The 19,748-nt window shown below is 43.4% G+C and overlaps 5 protein-coding genes across 8 annotated transcripts in view; 3 read left to right on the forward strand and 2 right to left on the reverse strand.

Moving 5' to 3' along the window:
• The first annotated feature begins 1,495 nt into the window (after positions 1-1,495).
• On the forward strand, positions 1,496-6,699 carry LOC131212189 (uncharacterized). Of its 2 annotated transcripts, XM_058205957.1 has the most exons (4): positions 1,496-1,637; positions 1,697-4,581; positions 4,679-6,514; positions 6,598-6,699. In XM_058205957.1, the coding sequence occupies exons 1-4, from the start codon at positions 1,607-1,609 to the stop codon at positions 6,604-6,606; spliced, it is 4,761 nt and encodes a 1,586-aa protein (XP_058061940.1). In that variant the 5' UTR covers positions 1,496-1,606; the 3' UTR covers positions 6,607-6,699. The 2 variants fall into 2 exon arrangements, with proteins under 2 accessions (XP_058061940.1, XP_058061939.1); XM_058205956.1 differs by having other exon boundaries at positions 4,679-6,694.
• On the reverse strand, positions 6,579-11,008 carry LOC131212190 (uncharacterized). 3 transcript variants are annotated; one of them, XR_009156924.1, is made up of 4 exons: positions 10,928-11,008; positions 9,966-10,396; positions 8,480-8,977; positions 6,579-8,402 (listed from the first exon to the last, which is right to left on the reverse strand). XR_009156924.1 is itself a non-coding variant. In XM_058205958.1 (3 exons), exons 2-3 carry the CDS (start codon positions 10,369-10,371, stop codon positions 8,826-8,828), a joined length of 558 nt encoding a protein of 185 aa, XP_058061941.1. In that variant the 5' UTR covers positions 10,372-10,396; positions 10,928-11,008; the 3' UTR covers positions 6,581-8,825. The 3 variants fall into 3 exon arrangements, 2 of the variants coding, with proteins under 2 accessions (XP_058061941.1, XP_058061942.1); XM_058205958.1 differs by having other exon boundaries at positions 6,581-8,977; XM_058205959.1 differs by lacking the exon at positions 10,928-11,008 and adding an exon at positions 10,465-10,581 and having other exon boundaries at positions 6,581-8,977.
• Positions 11,009-12,852: 1,844 nt separating this feature from the next.
• LOC131209068 (synaptic vesicle glycoprotein 2B-like) lies at positions 12,853-14,895 on the forward strand. Its single transcript, XM_058202045.1, has 5 exons — positions 12,853-12,951; positions 13,026-13,085; positions 13,166-13,490; positions 13,564-14,562; positions 14,625-14,895. The coding sequence occupies exons 1-5, from the start codon at positions 12,924-12,926 to the stop codon at positions 14,833-14,835; spliced, it is 1,623 nt and encodes a 540-aa protein (XP_058058028.1). The 5' UTR covers positions 12,853-12,923; the 3' UTR covers positions 14,836-14,895.
• Positions 14,896-15,295: 400 nt separating this feature from the next.
• On the forward strand, positions 15,296-18,064 carry LOC131208944 (probable ATP-dependent RNA helicase DDX43). The gene is made up of 2 exons (XM_058201890.1): positions 15,296-15,632; positions 15,721-18,064. Exons 1-2 carry the CDS (start codon positions 15,413-15,415, stop codon positions 17,520-17,522), a joined length of 2,022 nt encoding a protein of 673 aa, XP_058057873.1. The 5' UTR covers positions 15,296-15,412; the 3' UTR covers positions 17,523-18,064.
• A 521-nt stretch (positions 18,065-18,585) lies between these two features.
• LOC131209211 (succinate--CoA ligase [GDP-forming] subunit beta, mitochondrial) overlaps positions 18,586-19,748 on the reverse strand; it is a 10,949-nt gene continuing 9,786 nt past the window's right edge. Inside the window, exon 6 of the mRNA XM_058202221.1 lies at positions 18,586-19,564. Coding sequence (XP_058058204.1) covers positions 18,705-19,564 — 860 coding nt within the window. The 3' untranslated portion in view covers positions 18,586-18,704. The remainder of the gene's footprint in view (positions 19,565-19,748) is intronic.

Below are 19,748 nucleotides of genomic sequence, written 5' to 3' on the forward strand. Positions count from 1 at the left end.
GAGGTAGATTTCTTCGTTTGCAACTACAGATTTGGTACGTTTTGCAAGATTGCTGGGGCGTTGCTCCGAATCCTTATTCAGTTGCGGTGTGATTTCTACTATAGACTTTTTGGATGATCTTGGAGTTTTAGCAACTTGGCCCGCATGCGAGCCTCGTGTATTGTTACCAATCGACCCTTTGCGAGGGGTCGAAAGAAGTTCGCTCTCGTAATCCATTAGCTTTGATGGCAATTTTAGCTTCCGGCCTGATTTCGTCACTGCAGTCTCCTCCAAATTAGAAACATCGTGTTGAGTTTTGGTTGAATCCGCTGCAGTGGCGGCGTTGCTTATTCTATTCGTTGGAACATGCGGCAAATCAGTTGCATCAGCCGTTGGTTCGAAAGACACACTTGATGGTTTTTCCGGTGTGCATGCAACATGCTTGTCAACAGTATCCTTAGTATTTCTCGAAATATTGTTTGCACTGGTTTTTTGTTGAGACACTTCCGACGGCGACAAATGTAAAGGACGTTTCACCTTTCTACCAGACCTAGTGAGCGTGGTTTTGTGACCCAACGCTTCTTCTACCGCACTATCTTTAGCCGGTGTCATTATTGCTTCACCTGAAAGTAAACAATTCGATACTGTCGCTATTGTGCTTTTGGGTCGATGTATTCGACTTACCAGTGCGAATAATATACCCGCAATAAAGTGCCGTATTTCTTCGACTTGTGCGTTCTATTGCGTCTTTATATTTGATGTCGTACACACTTAGCACAATTATACACACGCAATTATGATGGATCAGGATGAAAATAGCGGTCGATTTCAAGATGCGCTTAATGAAATCCTAGGCAAGAACGTTCTACGCGGCGGTAGATGTTAAATGAAACAAACAAAATCAACCTTTCAATCAATCAAAGCAATCTCACTGTTCCACTGAAGCTTGGGAGCGTTTGTTATTTGGCTGTTAACGGCTGGTGACTTTAGTTCACAAAAATTCCGTCGCCAGGGCAGGCGCTTCAAAACGACGGTTCACCATCAAAAGTGACGTTTCAGACATGTTTTCAAAAAGCCGTTAGATAGTTTATATTCTGTTGACAATTTCACTCAATAGCACAACAAAAAGCGAAAGTAATGCGATGACCAGGTCAAGAGCAAGCCAAAAAAGAAATCATTTCAATATTCTACAACAAAGCTTGTATGAAGAATCAAAAATCAACCTTATTGCTTAAATTTTTTTGCATATGCTCTTTACGGAACGTTCGTTTTTTCTGTCATTTCACTGATTAGTGAAAGTTAGTGAAAGTAAGTGATTTTTATTTAGTGTGCTTCTCTGTTAATGTAAAAATATTTAATAGTTTAAGCCTCGAACTATGTGTAAATTTTGGCATTTCAAAGATCCTTTTGCGTAGAAACGTTATTTTGTTCTCAGTAACGCTAGTAACGGGCCGCGATACGAAATGAACGACGACAGCTGTCAATTAGAACAACGCTATCTGCGAACAGACGAACAGGAAAAACGTGGGCTTTTCTCTACCGCTAAAAAACAGCTAATAAACGCTATTTTTCGTGTGAAATACTCGTGTATGGTTTTCAATTGCTGTACAGTTCCCAAGCGTCAGCCATGAATCAGGAAGAGGAAATTCCGACAAGAGGTAAGTGACATAGGATTGTATGAAGGTTCCGGTGTGCTGATTCTATGCTCACATTGTAGTCACGCGAGGTGCTCTTCGTCGTCGATCGGTCGACCAAGAAGCGACACCACAAAAAGCCATCGGCACAGTCACAGCTGGAGGAACACCAAAAAAATCCACCAGCGCAGCCAAAAAACCTTCGGCGCTTAATGTTATTCAAGAGAGCGATGGTGGAAGGCAGGCAAGCCCCGTCAGTGGACGTAGCACACGTCGCCGTACATCAGAAACGGTAGACACGCCGACGACGGTAGGTAAAACAAATAAATTGGTTCAAGCACTAAAAGAATCGGAGAAGCCGGAAGGGACAGGAGGTCGATCTCGAAATTCTTCGCTCAGTGAAGAAAATGTAAAAGCATTCAATGCTGGGCTGGAAGATGTTGGGCACTTGACCCGTTCGCGAACTCCAGTTCGCCTGCGACCATCACAGGAGACATTTACAAGCACTCCGCAGTCAGTGCCAGCCGCTGTACGCCGCTCTGCGCGTCGCAATAGTGTAACGTCTGACGATGGTGTTGCTTCAGTACAATCACTCCCGGTTAGCACTTCGAAAGTGGCTGGTGCTTTGCGCGCTCGGAAAGATGATACCATCATTGAAGAAGAAACTGGCAATGAAGGGTCGGTTTCTTCTGAAAATTCTCTTCGAAGTTCTAACGCTCAACTAAATTCGTCTCAGATTACCGCAGACTCATTTAGTCCACAGAAGCGTGACTTGGAAAAAGGCGTACTTTCTCGAGGAGCGTCCAAGTCACCAAGATTTGGCTCATCGATTAGAATGTCCAATGGCTCGACTCGCTCAAAGAACGTTTCGTTTAGTGAATCGTCCCAGCCAGAAGACAATCAGACAATTACGACGGATAAAAGAATGGTTCTGTTGTTGACAGATTTGCGCGATACTTCTCTACTGACTCGAGAACCGAAAGTTAACGACATAATCACTATTCCGAGAAACCATCAGAAGGTGACTGACTCGAAACTAAATGTCGATCAAAACACGGATGGTAAAGTCAATAAAGAGAAAGCCAATCTCGCTGGCATATCTGATCTTGTTGTACCACAAAGCGAAAAAGATGATAATCAATCAAGTGTAGCAACTACCCTTGTGGACAATATGGTTGCTGAAAATGTTACGGAAGACCGAAATGAAATAAGCGGCGTCGAAGCGTTGGATTCGTCTTTACCCTCAGTTCAAAAAACGGAGAACACCAAAAACAGCGATTCTTACTCGAACGCTTGGTGCCAATCTGTTTGCGGCAGCAGTAGTAAAGGTATTGATGGATTCAGCGTGCAGAAACAGGAAGCAGAAAAAGAGTTGATGAAACAACAGCAAGAAATGTCTGCAAAACCAACAAGATCTTCGTTGAAAGGTGATAAGCACCAGGAAGATAATACCACTATAAACGCAACAGATGAAGATGAAGCTGAAGAGGTAGATGAAGAGGAAAACGCCACTAAAAGTTTCATAGAAAATGAAGCAATAGAGATGGAATGCTACCAATCAGGCGATTCGTTGGACGATGATATGCGACGCGAAATGGAGGAAAATGAGATACCAGAACATGGAGAGGATCTTGGTAGTGAAGACACAGAAGAAGGTGTCGATCAAGAAGAATCAGATGAGAAAGATTCATTTGTCGTATCGGATGGTGATATCGATGAGGAACTAGAAATGGAGCTGCTCGAGGGAACAGATGAAGCTTCGAGCCTAGCTGATGATAGCCCCAAGAAAACTCATGAAGATGCGGAAACTCCTAAAACATCTCCCAAAATAGATGCGGAAGTTAATACTCCCTTGGAGGGGAATCCTGGGGATGTTGGCTCGCCAAAAGTACAAGAGGAAGTAGCATTCAATCAGTCGTTGCGGAAGGAGGAAAATGTGGTTGAGAAGGATCATTCGGCATGTACACCGGACACGTTGGATGTCGTCGAAGCAGTTGTCTCATCGCTACAATTGACCAACGATCGAACTACCATAGCATCACGCAAAAGCCTCTCGGCATTACCAATTACATGCAATAGTAGTGTAATGGTTACAAAACCATTACGCAAAAGCCTCCCGGTTTGTGTCAAGGATCGCTGCTTAGAGGAAACAGGCACTAAACTATCGGACTTGACCCATTCCGTAGAAGGTTCTTCGGGAAACAACGCAGGAAAAAATAATGCGGAGGGGAACAAGTCCCATAATATTTCTATGGCAGAAGACGAAAATGATACAATGGCTTCTCACAAGCAACCAGTTGAAGAGTTCGATAATGAATCGGATGGTGCAGGTGTCAAGATAAAGGATGAAGTAGCACCCAAGAAAGATTTTATCGACAAAAAAGAACATCCCAAAAAATCGATGCCAAACGTTACGCTTGTGTCCTCGTTGTTCTATCTCGGTGGGTCAAAACAAACGACACGCAACAACACTACCGGAGGCGATGGTATTAGCTTGACTTCTCCGCCGCAACCGATAGACGTGAAGAAGTCGAAGCATCCTGGGGTTATGCTCGCCAATCCTTTCGCTACGGATAAATCAAAGACAGTCCGTCGGTCGACAGGGTCGTTGAGTTGTTCGAAAAAAAAGACAAAGGGCGAAAATAATCGTGGCTCGTTGCCGGCAAAACTGAACGAGGATGATGAGCAAGAGAAATCAATCGAAACCGTGGATGAAAAGTCCAATGCAACTCAACAGCAACCAGAAAGCCAATCTCTGGAGCTTGGTGGAGCTGATGCTCTGGTGCCGGATGCCGTGAATAGTGGCAATGCGAAGGATTCCGGCGAAAAGGAAAAGGTTAAAGCAATGAAGGTGACAAAGCCGTTGGAAGCTTACGATCTGGACTCCATTCTTAATCGTTGTAACGAAGTGGTTCGCGCAAACAAAGAGCGGAAAAAAGTAAACTCCGCCGTATTGCAGAAAAAGAAGGTATGTTTTGGTCTATAAAAAGTTTGTTGTTTGTGTAGTCTGCGCTATAGCAAAACGAATAATGTTGTTTACCTAAATTGTTTTATTTCACGATTAGGACGAGAAGAAACTTCGGCGAGAACGAAAGCCTAAGATCGACCCAAAGGATGGTCTTGGCGTCGCACAGGAAAATGTTAACCAGCAAGATTCTGGTCATACGATGTCTGACGACGAAGCGAATGATACGAATACCATATCCGTTTCTACTGGCAACGATTCGGCAGAGCAGCACACGTTGAACGATGTGCATGAAGCAAAAAAGAAAAAGAAAAGGAAGCAGAAGGTGAAGAACTACTTGTTGGATGAGCTTGCTTCGATTAAAAAGGAAAGTGTGGCACGTGCCTTACAGCACAAGCTCGAGCAGATCAAGATGCGTAAACAAGCGAAAAAGGAGCGTAAACTAAAGGAGCAGAATTTATTAAACAAAGAGAATGGCTCTATCGGAACGATGGCAAATACGGAAGGAATCAAAGCAAAGCTGGAGAAAGCCAAACGTAATCAACTAAAACACTCAAATGCAAAGCAGTTGGAAAGTAACCTACAACGAAACGTACAAGTAACAGGGCTTCCCGAGAAAAAGCTGAAAATGCGTGCTGCTGTATCGGCGTTTGCAGTGTTTCAGGAGAACAATGAACGCTCAATGGCCGCATCCATGAAGAACAACGAAAAGAATGTACAGCGGGTTCCAAGTGTGCAAGAGCGGCAGGAAGATTCACCACATTTGATGAAAGAAGAAACTTATCTCTCAAAAAATCCGACAGAACCGACCGACTCTTCAAGACAGGACATTCAAACCAAGCCTACAAATAAAGGATCACTGGCCGATGGCCGTCCAACCAAGATGAAACGCCATATTCCAGAGAACGAGTCGAGCGATGGTATTGTTGCTCAAGGATTACCCGATCAACTCCGACGGCAAAACGAAAGTAAGAATGACGGCGCAGAAGTGGAAATAACATCACATTTGCCTAAACAAAAAGTGAAACTGCCAGTTCAAAAGATATTAAACAGAAACCAGGAGTGTAATGAAAAAGCCCTGGCTGGTTCTAAAGATTCTGTCAACAAATTACTTAAAAAAGACAAAAAGATTCAAGGCACCCAATCTCTGGTTTCAGTTGTTTCCACTGCCCTAAGTGCCTTTAATCAATCGATGGTTGCCAATAGTTTGAAGGAAAAGAAAACAAGTAGACCATTACGAGATCACCATCATCAGCAGCAGTTGCAGGCGGATTTCAAAGCCCATGACATTACAAAGCTCAAACGAAAGCGTTTTTCCGAGGAAAATACCTCGCCAACACCGCCGCAACCAGCGAAATTACCCAAATTGAAGGCTTTGCAGCGCTTGGCACATGGCTTTGTTGAGCAAACCGTTACACCGGAAAAAGAACGTTTGAAGCGAAACTTTGGTTTCGTCGAATGTCAAGCGACACCAAAAGCAATCGGATTCAAGGTTCAGTCCGTGCTACCAACAGAAGCAGAAGAGCTGCGAGCCATGCTAGGGGATGGCAGCAAGAAGACAGCTGGAGGCCGTAAAAAAAAGGGAAAGTCAAGCACGATTCTTGCCGCGCAGTCGAACCGCAGTCTTCCGCTACCAATTTGGACTAGTTCCGGATTTTTCATGGAAGACGACATCGGTACGGATAAAATGACCGCCTCGAAGCGAGGACGAAAAGCAAATGCAACTGTAAACGATAGTTCAAGCAGTTATAAAAATGTAAAGGGACATAGAGGTTTCAAACTGAAGATGCTTCGAGAACCATCAAACGGAACTGCGGAAAATCGACTTACGAAGCCACATCTCATCGACAACGCCATCGTACCAGATTCGGTAATCAATTTTAAGCGGCAACAGCTGCTGGAAAAAACAGCTCACCTGCGCGAGAAGCAAAAGAAGGTTGGCAGCGTTTAAATCCATTTTGGGACACTTCAGATGGTCATGCTTTCTTTTTTCATTTTCTTTATTGTTATCATTTTAAGGTAAATTAAAAATGTCTGTGCCCAATCTGCATTTTTCTGAAGTAGCAGTATAAGGAAGCCAGTGAAGCGCGATAAAAATATTCAGAATAAACATTGTTCTACCGAAGTTGTGTAACATGTGCATTAAATCTCTTATTCAAAGAATAATTCATTCAAGCTATCGCGTGCTCTGTAACAAGTAAGTTCGTGTTATTCCAGCAAATAAGTTCGGTAAATATTCATTGGTCTTGGAAAAATTTGGTCTATTGGTGAATGCTGTGTTGGGTGGTCATGACTTAGGGTTTTATGTTCATAGAACTCCCTAGCTTGCTCGGCGATTGTAGCAGCCGGATAAGTAAATAAAGTCCAGATAAATTGAACGTCTTTACTGGTTAACAAGTGGTGTAATCTCCGCATGACTTATATTTCCACACGGACGGACTATTACTACCCAAAAGAAATAAGCACTTTCCTTTCTCCTTCGTGTGAGTATTCTTTAATTCTATTCCGACTGGCACTACCAGCAGGTACAGGTGAGTTTTCCCTCTAGAGTTCAAGGACCACTCTGGAATCTATGCCCAGTTAGTCAGTGCACACTAAGGTCAACTCGCCACTGTAACCTGAATTTCGGATTCATTCTTTTCAAGTCATGGATTGAGAAACAAGATTTTTTATACAGCGTTCAAGGTAATAATCTTCAAGTTCAACGATAGCGAGTGACCCCAATGCAACTACCATCTGTATTTTTGTTTTGCAATTGTCGACTGGCGACATTTATTGTTCTTCATTCCCACTCCTTGCTACGCTGAATCATTATCATTTTGAATACTATTCCAACCATTGAAACGTTTTTAAGCACAAATTATGAAAGTTAGTTTTGTTTTGATAATTTTTTTAAAGTTTGGTTGTTTGTATAGAAAGAAGAGAATAAGAGATTTAATGCACATGTAACACAAGTACATCTCCCTATTCTGGTTCGGTTTCTCTATGCTGTACAGACCCGTCTATATGCATTAATTTCGTGAGTTCGTTCCTGTTGGTTCATTGTTTGTTTCTCCATTCCTGCGTCCGAAGACATTCACAATCTTGACTATTCCGTGATCATTTGTCACAAAAACAAACCGAGGCCTGCCACACATCATGTAATCAGTAAGCATTATTCGTTGTGCTTATTTTGAAAGCATGTACACATAACAAATTTTTCTCGATCTAATAGAAGCGGTCCTAACACCTGTTTCAAGACTCTTCGAACATATAGAGTTTAATCAAAAGGGAGCAAATCTCATTGACCACATGCGTCCGTGTACTTTAGGTTTATTTAAAACACGTACAAATTACGGAGAAAGATGGCTTTTAGAAGCATACTAAACACACCTTATATTGTTACCTATAAATTGTTTCGTTTTCCACGGAGGGTAGAATAAAGGGAGTATAGTGTGGATCGGATAGGTTTTTGTTGTAAATACACCATTTGTTTGAGTTTCAGTTGTGTTTGTTTGGGTTTGACTTTATTTTTTACCATTTGCAAGCAATATGCTTCGTTCGTTTTGGTACAAATGTTCCACTTTTTCTTCATGTGTTGTTACCGTTGTTATTTTTTTTTATCGGATTTATGCGTTTTCTCTACTCTTCAATATGAATTCCAGATTTGGCTCCCTGGTGTCCCTAAGTTACAACGTTTGTCTGGTAAATATTGTGTAATTCTGGTTAATGCATCTGAATGTCGCATGGAACGAATGAAAAGAAAATAATTCTCTACTTCCAATGCAAATTCGTGAGCAATGGTTAAACGGTGATCTGTTCTTTCCATATTAGGCGTCACGATGCTACAAAACAAAAAAGAACGACTGGTATCAGTCTTGTCAAACGTAAATCGTAAAACGTGCGGTTCGACCTAGCATACATAGTGTCCGGCAGACAAATAGTTGGTTTTCTGTTACTTCTGCTACACATTTCCGTTTTCTGAAAGTTTGCTGTTGTTCTGCTTACAACTCTCGTTATGATTTGCGCACATCGCAGCACGAGTAAAATGCAAATAAGTGTATGTTGAATTTGTTACCATTATCCGTAGTACTTTTTGCTTACTGTATTGTGTTTTTTATGGATAAGAGTCTTTCCATTTTTCTTCTGCATGCGTTGCTTTCCGTTCTCCACTACTGATTTCGCACTGTGATGCTGCGGAAACTGCCATCCTCGCCGTCATTGCTGAGCATTCGCGCTTTTCTTACTATTGAGACAAGATTGCTTGCCTAGTAGGCACCACCATCGCGGCGCCGATCGTCCTCTCGGTCCCGTCGGTCATCGTTGATGATCGTGTTGATCATGTCGCGGGCACGATCAATGTTCATCTGATCGCCCATCACCGATACATTATTGGCGCCGTTCTCGTTGCGAGCCTTGTCTGCGGGGTGTAATAAGTTGGATGTAAAGAGAAGCAACGGGTGTGTGGAAGGATTTGGATGGTCGATTCGTTGGTAGAACAAGCGGGAGGGAAGAGTGTGAGTGCGGTTATGGTCCAGTTATCGATTATTCAGCGCACACACACTCTTCCCTCCCGCTTGTTCTACCAACGAATCGACCATCCAAATCCTTCCACACACCCGTTGCTTCTCTTTACATCCAACTTATTACACCCCGCAGACAAGGCTCGCAACGAGAACGGCGCCAATAATGTATCGGTGATGGGCGATTCGTTGGTAGAACAAGCGGGAGGGAAGAGTGTGTGTGCGCTGAATAATCGATAACTGGACCATAACCGCACTCACACCGCACCAACCATCACTGGGGATGCATTCTCCCTTTTCCTATTGCGACGAACGGCGAAAAGAAGGGCGGATATGCCTTTCACGGGTTTCGCTACTATACACACTGATTTCCTGCCTGCCTGGCGGCGGTTTCAAGCGGTCAGTTTCACACAAATAAGGTTTATTTGACGACGTCTGCGAGCAGTAACAGGATTTCAGCATATAGCAACGTTTCACCGTAGTAGTAGCAGTGGCAGTAGACGCACGGCGTACAATTTACTTTTACGATTGTCTAGTGTACCGGGCACCAACCAGCACTTAGAACAGAGAATATGCTCATCGAACGTTGATACGGAATTCATCGCCATCACGTCGTGCGAACAGCTTTCTGACCGTTTCTCGTACACCGTGTATTGCGTTAACCATGGAAGCCGTTAGGGAATGACTCCAAAAATACGTTTCATCTTCACCGTACAGGCGTCATCCAGGAGGCGACCTTCGCAGTACCAATGAGCCGTTCGGTAGTAGTAGTAGTAGAAGTACACCACACATCTAGTTACCAGAGAAGCTCTCACATCCTTCTTTTCATGTCATACCATCTCGTCTACGGAACATCTTCTACTAAAGCATACAACTCACGCTTACCGATCTGCACCGACACACGGCAACGGTCCTGGATTTCGCGGATCTTGTTACCGCCGCGCCCGATAATGAACTTCACCTTGTCCGCTTCCACCTCAAATACCTCGGTTTTGGCTGTGGCCGGATCAATTCTTGGGGGACCTCGGCTGCCGCCGCCGGGACCACCACCGCTGCCTCGATAACCACCACCTCCACCAGCGCGGTATCCGCCGTCTTCGTCCCGGCGGCCACCGTAGCTACCGCCACCGGAGCGGTAGCCTCCGCCGCCACCACCATTGCGATCATAACCCCCTCGATCGCTACGGTAATCACGACGCTCGCGGTCGTAGCTGCCATAGCTATCGCCGCCGCCGCCGCCACCACCACCATACCCGCGGTCCGAATCGTCACGTTCTCTCCAGTCTGGCATATTGGAAAAAATATTTGGCGAGGATCTAAAAACAAAAAAAATAAAAATATCGATTAACTTAAAAAAGGAATAAAATTACTTTAGTTTCTGTACATTAGAACAGCTTTGCCCCTCAACAACGTAAATCATGCGCGCTACCAAGAAACACTCTCCTTTGGCGTGGCTGTAACGCCACGAAACCACGATGTCGATTCGTACTGAAAATACTGTCTTAAAAACAAAATGGTGTCCGGCTTGAGTGGAAAGCATGGAAGAAAAAGTCGAATTTCTCTTTTATTTTCGCACTTGTTACTTGAATCTCGCTCTTTTACATAGCAAACGTGCATTTGCTGATTAAACTGTCATGAAAAATGCGAGGCGGGTTTATTACTTTCTTCTTTTACATCGCACACACGCAGACTCGAAAGTGCCGGAAGATAAGAACACATAATTTTTGCATCTATTTCTACAGTGAAATCATTCCAATGGATGAAAAAGACGCGAACGCAGCGCACGTTATAAACAAAACTGGCTCGTGTAGCTATGATAGAATAAAGAACCATTTAGGAAAATGTACCTTCTACAATCACTACGGTTAACCACGCGTAAAATTCGATACACCAAGCTTGCCCGTTGAAAATGTTGAAACTGTTAATGTCTTTATTATATAGGATTTTGAGCCTGAAGCTTTAAGCTTAAAGCTAAGCGACTCTGCGTTCCCGATCCCTGGTTTTGCCCTTTTCTCTCTGCATTTCGTTATTCTCTCATTTCACTTCGGTTTCTCTCGTTTCACTTCGGTTATTTTCGCCGCGTTCTTGGTCTCTGGTTTTCTACATGCGACTTCCAACTATTTTTTTAATTTTCGTATGACTGACGAACGGAAAAGGGATAGCTGACGCTAGAGCAGGACGAAACGTTTTACTGGATGATTGGCCGAATATGCTCTGTCGACTTTAGCCGGCTGGATTCTCACGCCAAGTTCAATGTCGACACGTTCGGGGCACGTTCGTATAAAACGGAAGTGATACGATGTGATGAGTTCAATTTGAAAGCATCGCTTTTATATCTCAGCTTCAATATGTTTTTTATATATGCATTAAATTTAACTCATTGGTACGTGTTAATATGTTTTTAATAAGTATTGTAAACTGATAGAATAAATTAAGCAAAACATATATCGACTGATCCAACTATTTCTATCCTGCTATTTTCATGCAACATCCTTAACAATGAACGTTTATTAAATTTGTTGCTTCATTGCCACAGGATTATTTTATTTTACACTCATTATTTCATAACTTAAATTATTTTCACAACTTTCAAAGTTTTTATTTTATTAAGTTTTGTTAACGGATCTTAATTGTGGTAATGCTAGAGCTAGCAGCCATCATATGGCTCAGAACAATTAATAATAAATAGCAATAACATTAAAAGAGTGTGAGAAGTAAAAACGCTACTTAGTAAAATTACTTAGCTTTAAATTTTCATGCTCCTCAATAGTTTTCAAAGTTCAATATTCAAAATAAAAAACCGAATCCAAAGTTCATCCCAAATCCCAACGCAAAAGGGGCTTAACACGTGGGCTGAAAAGTCCCGGGCTTAAGGGGGAAAACGCTTTTTTGTTGTCACAGTAAGATTTATGTTGATTTAAGTTGACACAAAAACGTACATAGTTGCTCCTTGGGGATTTATTAGTTTCTATGCCAAAGGCGTCCGATCGAACTCCGGCAGTGCATATCGTCTTGAGTGCAAAAGTTTTAAGTTGGTGCTTCATACGACGTGCTACGTGCTTCATTCATTTTGTTTATTTTGTTAACAATTAACTAATTTAAACTTCACTACATTTTTTTTTAAACGGTCTCGAGTGAACTAGTACACCGCAGTGTGGTAAGCGCCTACAAAAAGCAGCATACATCACCTTATTTATTTGGCGATTTCAAATCATATTTTCTGTTGATAACGAAACTAAATGTAAAATCAACAATAAGAAACCACTTTAAAGTCTCGGTGTGGTCTTTGGAGATACGCAGAAGAATTTCTGTACGAAAACCGCACTCAGGCGATCGCTATTCCGATGTGCCGCGTACAAATCCTCGGGGGGAGGTCCTCTGTGGTACAACTGGTCGAGATTAGTACCAGCAGTTAATTACATGTGTCGTCACACTTAGCACCAGGAGAGAGGGTATTCTGTTACCCTCCCCAGAAGCAACAATCGTCGGTCCACGGAAGCTAATTTTCGCTAACAGAGGCGCTGACAGGTTATGGTTCTTTGTTTAATTTGATACCCCCCTGATCTGATAAAGAGTCGCTTGAAGACAGTCCTGTTGTTAAGCCAAACAATTTCGCATTTGTTTTATGAGATCTCCCGCGAGTACCAAGGGGGGTTAATTTCCAGCGTACCTGTATGCGAAAATTTACAACCTAGCCCAGCTATACAAGCGCCAAGGGGGGGATTGTGATATAAAGCGATGAAATCAGCATCCTACTTTGAGAATGCAGTGAAGTTTGGCAAGGAGAAAGTCATCCTACATTCTTTAGGATCGTTGCGTTACGCACATTACACGAACTACAAAATGGAAGATACAGTTACAAAACTACCCGGTAAGTTGGGGAGAATGTAAGACAGGATACCAGTTCATCGTAATTCATAATAATTTTGTTGCTCCACCACCTAGAACCAAAAGATGTTACATTCCAGAGACCCGTTAAACTGGATGAGGCTCTCTTGATGACCAGTATGTAGTATCTGCCTACTAAGGCCGAAATCTGTAACGAAACTAAGATCGAGATCTGTATTTTAATATTTGATTCTTAGGATTTGGTATCTATAACCTCTGTCTGATTGCGATTTCTGGCACCATATTAGCATCTGTTCTGTTGGAAACGTTAGGCATCAGCTACGTATTGCCGGTTGCCGAATGTGATCTGTTGCTGACGACCAAAGAGAAGGGTGTTCTTAGTGCGATTTCTTTTGCTGGAATTATCAGCAGTTCCCATCTATGGGGATTTCTAGCCGACACACAGGGGAGAAGAGCGGTCATACTGCCCACACTATTTCTGGCTTTCACCTCCACCGTAGTGTCAAGTTTCACCACTAGCTTTTGGCTCATCACCACAATGCGCTTTTTGACCGGATTTTTGTAAGTATAAATCAGTGCAAATGTGTTTTGTGTTGTGAACTGGCACGTCTCTAAATATCGGTACGTGTTTTAGTATCTCTGGTTCGTCTGCTACAATCTACGCATATTTGGGAGAGTTTCACGCCAAAAGGAACAGCTCACGTGCAATCATGGGAGCATCTTTCGTATTCGGTGTCGGTTGCATTCTGTTACCACTAATCGCCTGGTCTGTTATAAACCAGGAGTGGGAATTCACGATTCCATTACTTGACGTAGTTTATCGACCATGGCGGTTGTTTTTGGTTGTTTGCGGGTTACCGAGCCTGGTCTGCGGACTAGCACTGTTGTACTTTCCGGAAAGCCCAAAGTTCCTCTTTTCGCGAGAAAAAGAACAAGAAACAATTACCATCGTGCACAAAATGTACCTCTGGAATACCCGTGGAAAGGCACCAAAACTGATGCTAACCTCACTACTGCAGGAAACAGAGGCGCAGCAGACAAAAATTCGTCGCGAAGAGGCGGCGAATAGTAAAAGTGCACTAAAGGTGTTAAAACAAATGTGGCATCAGACGGCCCCATTGTTCATGGGATCCTACTTAAAGCGAACAACAATTATTTGCGTGTTGCAATTTGGAATTTACCTTACATCAAATGGGATGTATATGTTCTTTCCCGATATACTGAATCGGATGGCTGAGCTGGAGGATGCAGGTATTGAACGAACTACCATTTGCAACGCGGTCTACGCAACCCGTATTGATATGGAGAACTTGGAGAAAGTAAATCACAATCAAACCATTGAGTTACCTGAAGCATGTCACCAGAAGCTGGACATCTCTGCCTACGAACATTCGTTCGTTTTAGAAACGATTTATGCGCTAGGTTTTGCTGTGATTGGACTCGTTGTGAATGCAGTTGGAAGACTTCCTATTTTGTTGTTCGTTTTCGGTGTTTGTGGAATTAGTGGTATTTTAATCGTGTACATCGATTTACCACTGTTGGCCATTTGGTTTTATCTAATATTACTAACTTGCGGTTTCTGCATCAGCGTAGTCAATGCTTGCACGGTAGACTTGTTTCCTACAAATTTACGGTAAGGTATATTTTCTCGACTACATGCAACAAACGTTTCAAGCTACATTTTATATTTAACAGAGCTATGGCTGTGTGCATATCACTCATGTTCGGACGCCTAGGAAGCGTTGTCGGTGCCAACATTGTGGGCATTCTGCTAGATTCCCATTGCGAATTAACATTCTGGATTTCTGGCGTATCTCTTATCGGATGTGCTGTACTTTCGTTCTTTATACCTAAAATCTACAGCCGGAGCGTGTCGGAAGGAAGGATCAGCATTTCGTCACGATGATGTTTGTTGCTGCCCTCAAATTGTACTCTTGGTGAATTTTATAGACTGAAAAATAAAACTCAACATATTTTATCACTTTAACTTTCTGTTAATAACAGAAAAGCTGTTTAGCGGTACATTCTACTTGCAGCAAGCAAATTTGAATGTGACAATTCGTCGAGTCGACTGTAGCCGTACTGTACGAACATACCCCAAGTATGCAATCCAACGCACACAGCGAAAGAGAATGTCAGTTTTCGCCGGTATTCCACTTTATACGTAAATTTTACGGGCTTTTCGTCAAGAAACAAATGAAATTAACATAGCCCTTATTGACTTTCGCATCAAGATTATCTTATTGTTTTAATAACACGATCGCGCTAACGACCATTCGGTGGTTTGAGGTTAGACTAAAACCTCACCAACACATTGCCATTTTTACGATGTCACAAAGCAAACTAAAAATGCTTACAAAGTAAAATTTGAGTAAAGCACGCGAACGCGAATCTTGTTAAAATTTAGCAGTGGCAACATACTTTTCCTCGGCAACTTACTTTTCCGTTCGTCGTTCTAAACGTTAACTCTCCCGAAAGATAAAATGTGGTCTGACGAATGCTGGGATGACGATATCTCCCCGTCGTCGCAGCCCTTGGCAAGTAGCGTTCCTCAACGCGATACGCGTCCTCGAGGTTTCGATTCAACGGACCGAAACTCTGTCACAATACCGCTTCGCAGGGCTATTGTTCCGAAAGTGATTGGAAGAGGTGGAGCTACAATACGACAATTACGAGAACAAACTGGTGCTCGGATCGTTGTTGGTAATGGCAGTGTTCTTTCTTTGAGAAAATAATTGCACACTACCACGTCTTACAAATTCATCCGGGGCTTTCACTAACGTTTTTACAGATTCGTCGACGGACAGTGACGGGACCGTCCGCATATCCGGAACACCTAGCGAAATAGAAGCAGCCCGCGAACGTGTGAACGACATAATAAATGGCTCAAGAGTAGGATCCGGAAATCAACATAATGAGCATTATCGTTCTCGTCCAAAGGCTGATTATGGTAGTTACGATCGTTTTTCTGAAAACCGTTATGGGAACGATTCAAGCGATAGCTGGAATCAATCGAGAAGCCGCAGGGAAGATGGAGGACGTCATCATCATCAAGAAAGACGGGAACAGAGTTCGACGACGGCAAGCAGAGGTAACGATGACAAGGACTTTGAGCTAATCGACTGGGACGCACTGAATAAGGCATCAGACGAAGCTTCGCGCGAAAAATGGTCCAAGTGTCCTCCGCTGGTGAAGATGTTTTATCGAGAGCACGATGAAGTAGCAAAGCTAACAGCAGAGACGGTGGCAGCCTTTCGCGAGGCCAACAACAACATCGTGGTCGACCGTACATTCAAAAACACAGCCGAAGAACAGTCACCGATCCCGAATCCAGTTGGCGAGTTTTACCATGCGTTTGGCGATTATCCAGATTTGATGGATGAATTAAAAAAACAAAAGTTCCTAAAGCCTACACCGATCCAGACACAAGCTTGGCCAGTTTTGTTGCGCGGCGAAGATCTGATAGGAATTGCACAGACAGGCACAGGCAAAACATTGGCCTTCCTTTTACCTGCTTTTATACACATCGAAGGGCAACCAGTCTCTCGGGCGAAACGCGGAGGTCCGAACGTGCTAGTCCTAGCACCCACGAGAGAACTCGCCCTACAAATCGAAAAAGAAGTGGCCAAGTATCAGTTTCGCAACATCAAAGCCGTTTGCCTCTATGGTGGCGGCGATCGTCGAGCACAAGTGGGTGCTGTTCAACGCGGAGTGGAGATCCTGATTGCAACGCCCGGCCGCCTGAATGATCTTGTGGAGGCTGGCATAGTTAACGTGTCGAGCATCACATATCTGGTTTTGGACGAAGCCGATCGAATGCTCGATATGGGCTTCGAACCCCAGATTCGCAAGGTTTTGCTAGACATCAGGCCTGATCGACAAACTGTGATGACCAGCGCTACGTGGCCCGATGGTGTTCGAAGGTTAGCGCAAAGTTACATGCATGACCCGATACAAGTGTACATTGGGTCGCTTGATCTAGCTGCCACTCACACGGTTACCCAACTGATTGAAGTTATGGATGAAGAGGACAAGTACCACCGCATAATTGAGTTTGTGACGCACATGCAACCGAAGGATAAGGTAATCATATTTTGTGGCAAAAAGTCCCGCGCCGACGACCTTTCTTCGGAATTCGTGCTGGCCAACATAGCTTGTCAGTCGATTCATGGTGATCGCGAACAATCCGATCGTGAGCAAGCACTAGAGGACATTAAACGGGGCTATGTAAACATTTTAATCGCAACGGATGTAGCGTCGCGTGGGCTTGATATCGAAGATGTAACGCACGTGATAAACTATGATTTTCCGCGCAACATTGAGGAGTATGTGCATCGTGTGGGGCGAACTGGCCGTGCTGGAAGGACGGGTATATCGCTTAGTTTCCTCACCCGTTCTAACTGGTCGGTAGCAGCGGAGCTGATAAAAATTCTGGAAGAAGCCAGCCAAGAGGTTCCGGCCGAAATTCGTGACATGGCGGAGCGGTTTGCCGCAAAAAAGGATCGTGATGACCGTACCCGTAGAGGAGGTGGCCTAGGTTACAGAGGAGGCGGTGGCGGTGGCCGATACAGTGGCAACACTCGACGCTGGTAGTTTTCTTTTTAATTTAATTTCTTTCCATGCGGATTTCGGTCTTTACGCAAAACATGTTTTTCCATTTTTTCCCTTCAATTATATAAACGTTATGAAACAAAACATCAAACATTTAAATTAAATGTTTGCTTTGACCCTCAAGAGACAGGCTAACCTGTATTCGACGGAGAATTTATTATAAAAACAGAATTAGCATCGTCACTTTATTGTTAAATTTGACATGATGCCTTAAGAAATATGACAGTACGAGAATAAGAATTTCTATAACTAGTTTCAACAATCGATTTACCTGCACTATGGTTGTGTTTATTATTTTCATCCATTTCTTTTCAAAACAAGCTTTTTGTGTCAAATTATTCAAATGAAATACCAAATTACGAGTTGTCGGATAATAAAACATTCCACATATCCAACAGTTATGAACCTATATGTGGCAGAAGGAGAGCTATCTGAATCCGTATATATCAATGTTGTTATGCTGGCTCTGTGGAAGTTATAAATTAAGTTTGAATTGAATTTTATTCTGTACCCGAAGAAGTCGTCGCAGCTTAGTTTTGTATGACAAAACTAATATGAAATGAATGAATAGATTTTTTTTTGTATCAAAGATAAAATTATGCTGTTTTTATTATAATTTTGCTCGCATCTAATAAGCATTGCCGGAAAACCGTTTAACAAAACAAAAATTCCAAAAGGGAAACATACATTGTGGGGGAAGCCGCCCCAGTTTAAGTTAAGAGTGTACCTGTGGGGAAGGCAGACCCGTGCAACAATGTAGCAGCGCGAACGCTGTGACCACCCAAACTGCAGCTACTGGGGAAAGCGCGCTACGCAGCAAAAAGGGTCACCGCGGAGTTAGGGCTCAAATAAGTTGGGACTCGCTGAACGCTGAGTTTGATCAAGGTCCAATATCAATAGCATTCCAGACATAAATAACAATAGCTTTCTGCCCTGGGAGGACAGCGGCCCTCCGAGGGCAGTAATCGTACAGTGAAAGAACTGAAAGCAGACGTATACGCAAACAACAGACAACAGTGAAAGTAAAAGACAGAAAATAGTGTAAAAGTCTTTAGCTTTATTAAACTCACTCACCTAGCTTGATACAATGTTTATCTAGTAGAAACTAAAGGCCAACCGGAAGACTAAAGTTTTCAATGGATGTCCAGTTCAATAGGTTTGCGCTCAAATTGACTGTACTGCTTTCTTGGCAGCTTCGTCCAGATCGACGGCAGATTGGATTTTCAGTCCCGAGAGTTTAAGAATTTGTTTGGCTTCATTCACGTTCGTGCCTTCCAGACGAACAATCAACGGTACTTGTAAGTTCATGGTTTTCGTCGCACTTACGATGCCATTGGCAATTGTCGCACAGTTCACGATGCCCCCAAAAACATTCACCAAGATTGCTTTTACATTCTCATCCGACGTAAGAATCTGGAAAGCTTTCAGTACCTGATCTTCCTTCACACTACCTCCCACGTCTAGAAAGTTAGCCGGACTCCCCCCATTCAACTTGATAATGTCCATCGTGGCCATAGCAAGACCGGCTCCATTCACTAAACATCCAATGTTGCCCTCCATGGCTATGTAGTTGAGATTGTATTTTGATGCTTCGATCTCTTTCGGATCCGTGTCTTCATGCACTTCCATTGCAAAAATATCCTTTTGGCGGAACTGGGCATTATCATCAAAGTTAAGCTTGGCATCAACCGAAATGACACGACCATCGTCTGTTTCTGCCAGCGGGTTAATTTCAATCTGCACCGCGTCTACCTTGGTAAACAGGCTGTATAACTTCATAATTTCGTCGGCAGCTCGCTCCAACAGCATATTATTAAACTCGAGGAATTTGGCAACGTCGAGTGCTTGCACGCGCGTGATGCCTTTCGTAATGTCGACCGGAATTGTTTTAATTTTACTCGGAGTTTCTTTTGCCACTGCTTCAATGTCCATTCCACCGGCGGGGGATGCTATCAGCACGGGTCCGTTGTGTTCCCGATCCATCACTATTGAAAAATATGTTTCGCGCACAATGTTCGTCAGAGGTTCGTCAGGGGTTCGTCAGGGGTTCGTCAGGGGTTCGTCAGGGGTTCGTCAGGGGTTGCTCAGGGGTTGCTCAGGGGGGTTTCAGGGGAATCGGAATCGTCAGAGGTTCGTCAGGGGGGTTTCAGGGGAATCGGAATCGTCAGAGGTTCGTCAGGGGGGTTTCAGGGGAATCGGAATCGTCAG

This window comes from Anopheles bellator, chromosome 2 (genome assembly GCF_943735745.2).
Source record: "Anopheles bellator chromosome 2, idAnoBellAS_SP24_06.2, whole genome shotgun sequence".
Classification (NCBI taxonomy): domain Eukaryota; kingdom Metazoa; phylum Arthropoda; class Insecta; order Diptera; family Culicidae; genus Anopheles; species Anopheles bellator.

What these genes read in the sequence shown, in the direction of transcription:
- LOC131209068 (XM_058202045.1), top strand. Translation starts at nt 12,924, where the DNA reads ATGGAAGATACAGTTACAAAACTACCCG. An exon ending in TGAGGCTCTCTTGATGACCA is followed by an intron (nt 13,086 to 13,165) that starts GTATGTAGTATC and finishes TTTGATTCTTAG; the next exon opens with GATTTGGTATCTATAACCTC. An exon ending in CGCTTTTTGACCGGATTTTT is followed by an intron (nt 13,491 to 13,563) that starts GTAAGTATAAAT and finishes TACGTGTTTTAG; the next exon opens with TATCTCTGGTTCGTCTGCTA.
- LOC131212189 (XM_058205956.1), top strand. Translation starts at nt 1,607, where the DNA reads ATGAATCAGGAAGAGGAAATTCCGACAAGAG. An exon ending in AGAGGAAATTCCGACAAGAG is followed by an intron (nt 1,638 to 1,696) that starts GTAAGTGACATA and finishes CTCACATTGTAG; the next exon opens with TCACGCGAGGTGCTCTTCGT. An exon ending in CCGTATTGCAGAAAAAGAAG is followed by an intron (nt 4,582 to 4,678) that starts GTATGTTTTGGT and finishes TTTCACGATTAG; the next exon opens with GACGAGAAGAAACTTCGGCG.
- LOC131208944 (XM_058201890.1), top strand. Translation starts at nt 15,413, where the DNA reads ATGTGGTCTGACGAATGCTGGGATGACGATATCTCCCCGTCGTCGCAG. An exon ending in TGGTGCTCGGATCGTTGTTG is followed by an intron (nt 15,633 to 15,720) that starts GTAATGGCAGTG and finishes ACGTTTTTACAG; the next exon opens with ATTCGTCGACGGACAGTGAC.
- LOC131212190 (XM_058205958.1), bottom strand. Translation starts at nt 10,371, where the DNA reads ATGCCAGACTGGAGAGAACGTGACGATTCGGACCGCGGGTATGGTGGT. An exon ending in CCGTGTGTCGGTGCAGATCG is followed by an intron (nt 8,978 to 9,965) that starts GTAAGCGTGAGT and finishes TACACCCCGCAG; the next exon opens with ACAAGGCTCGCAACGAGAAC.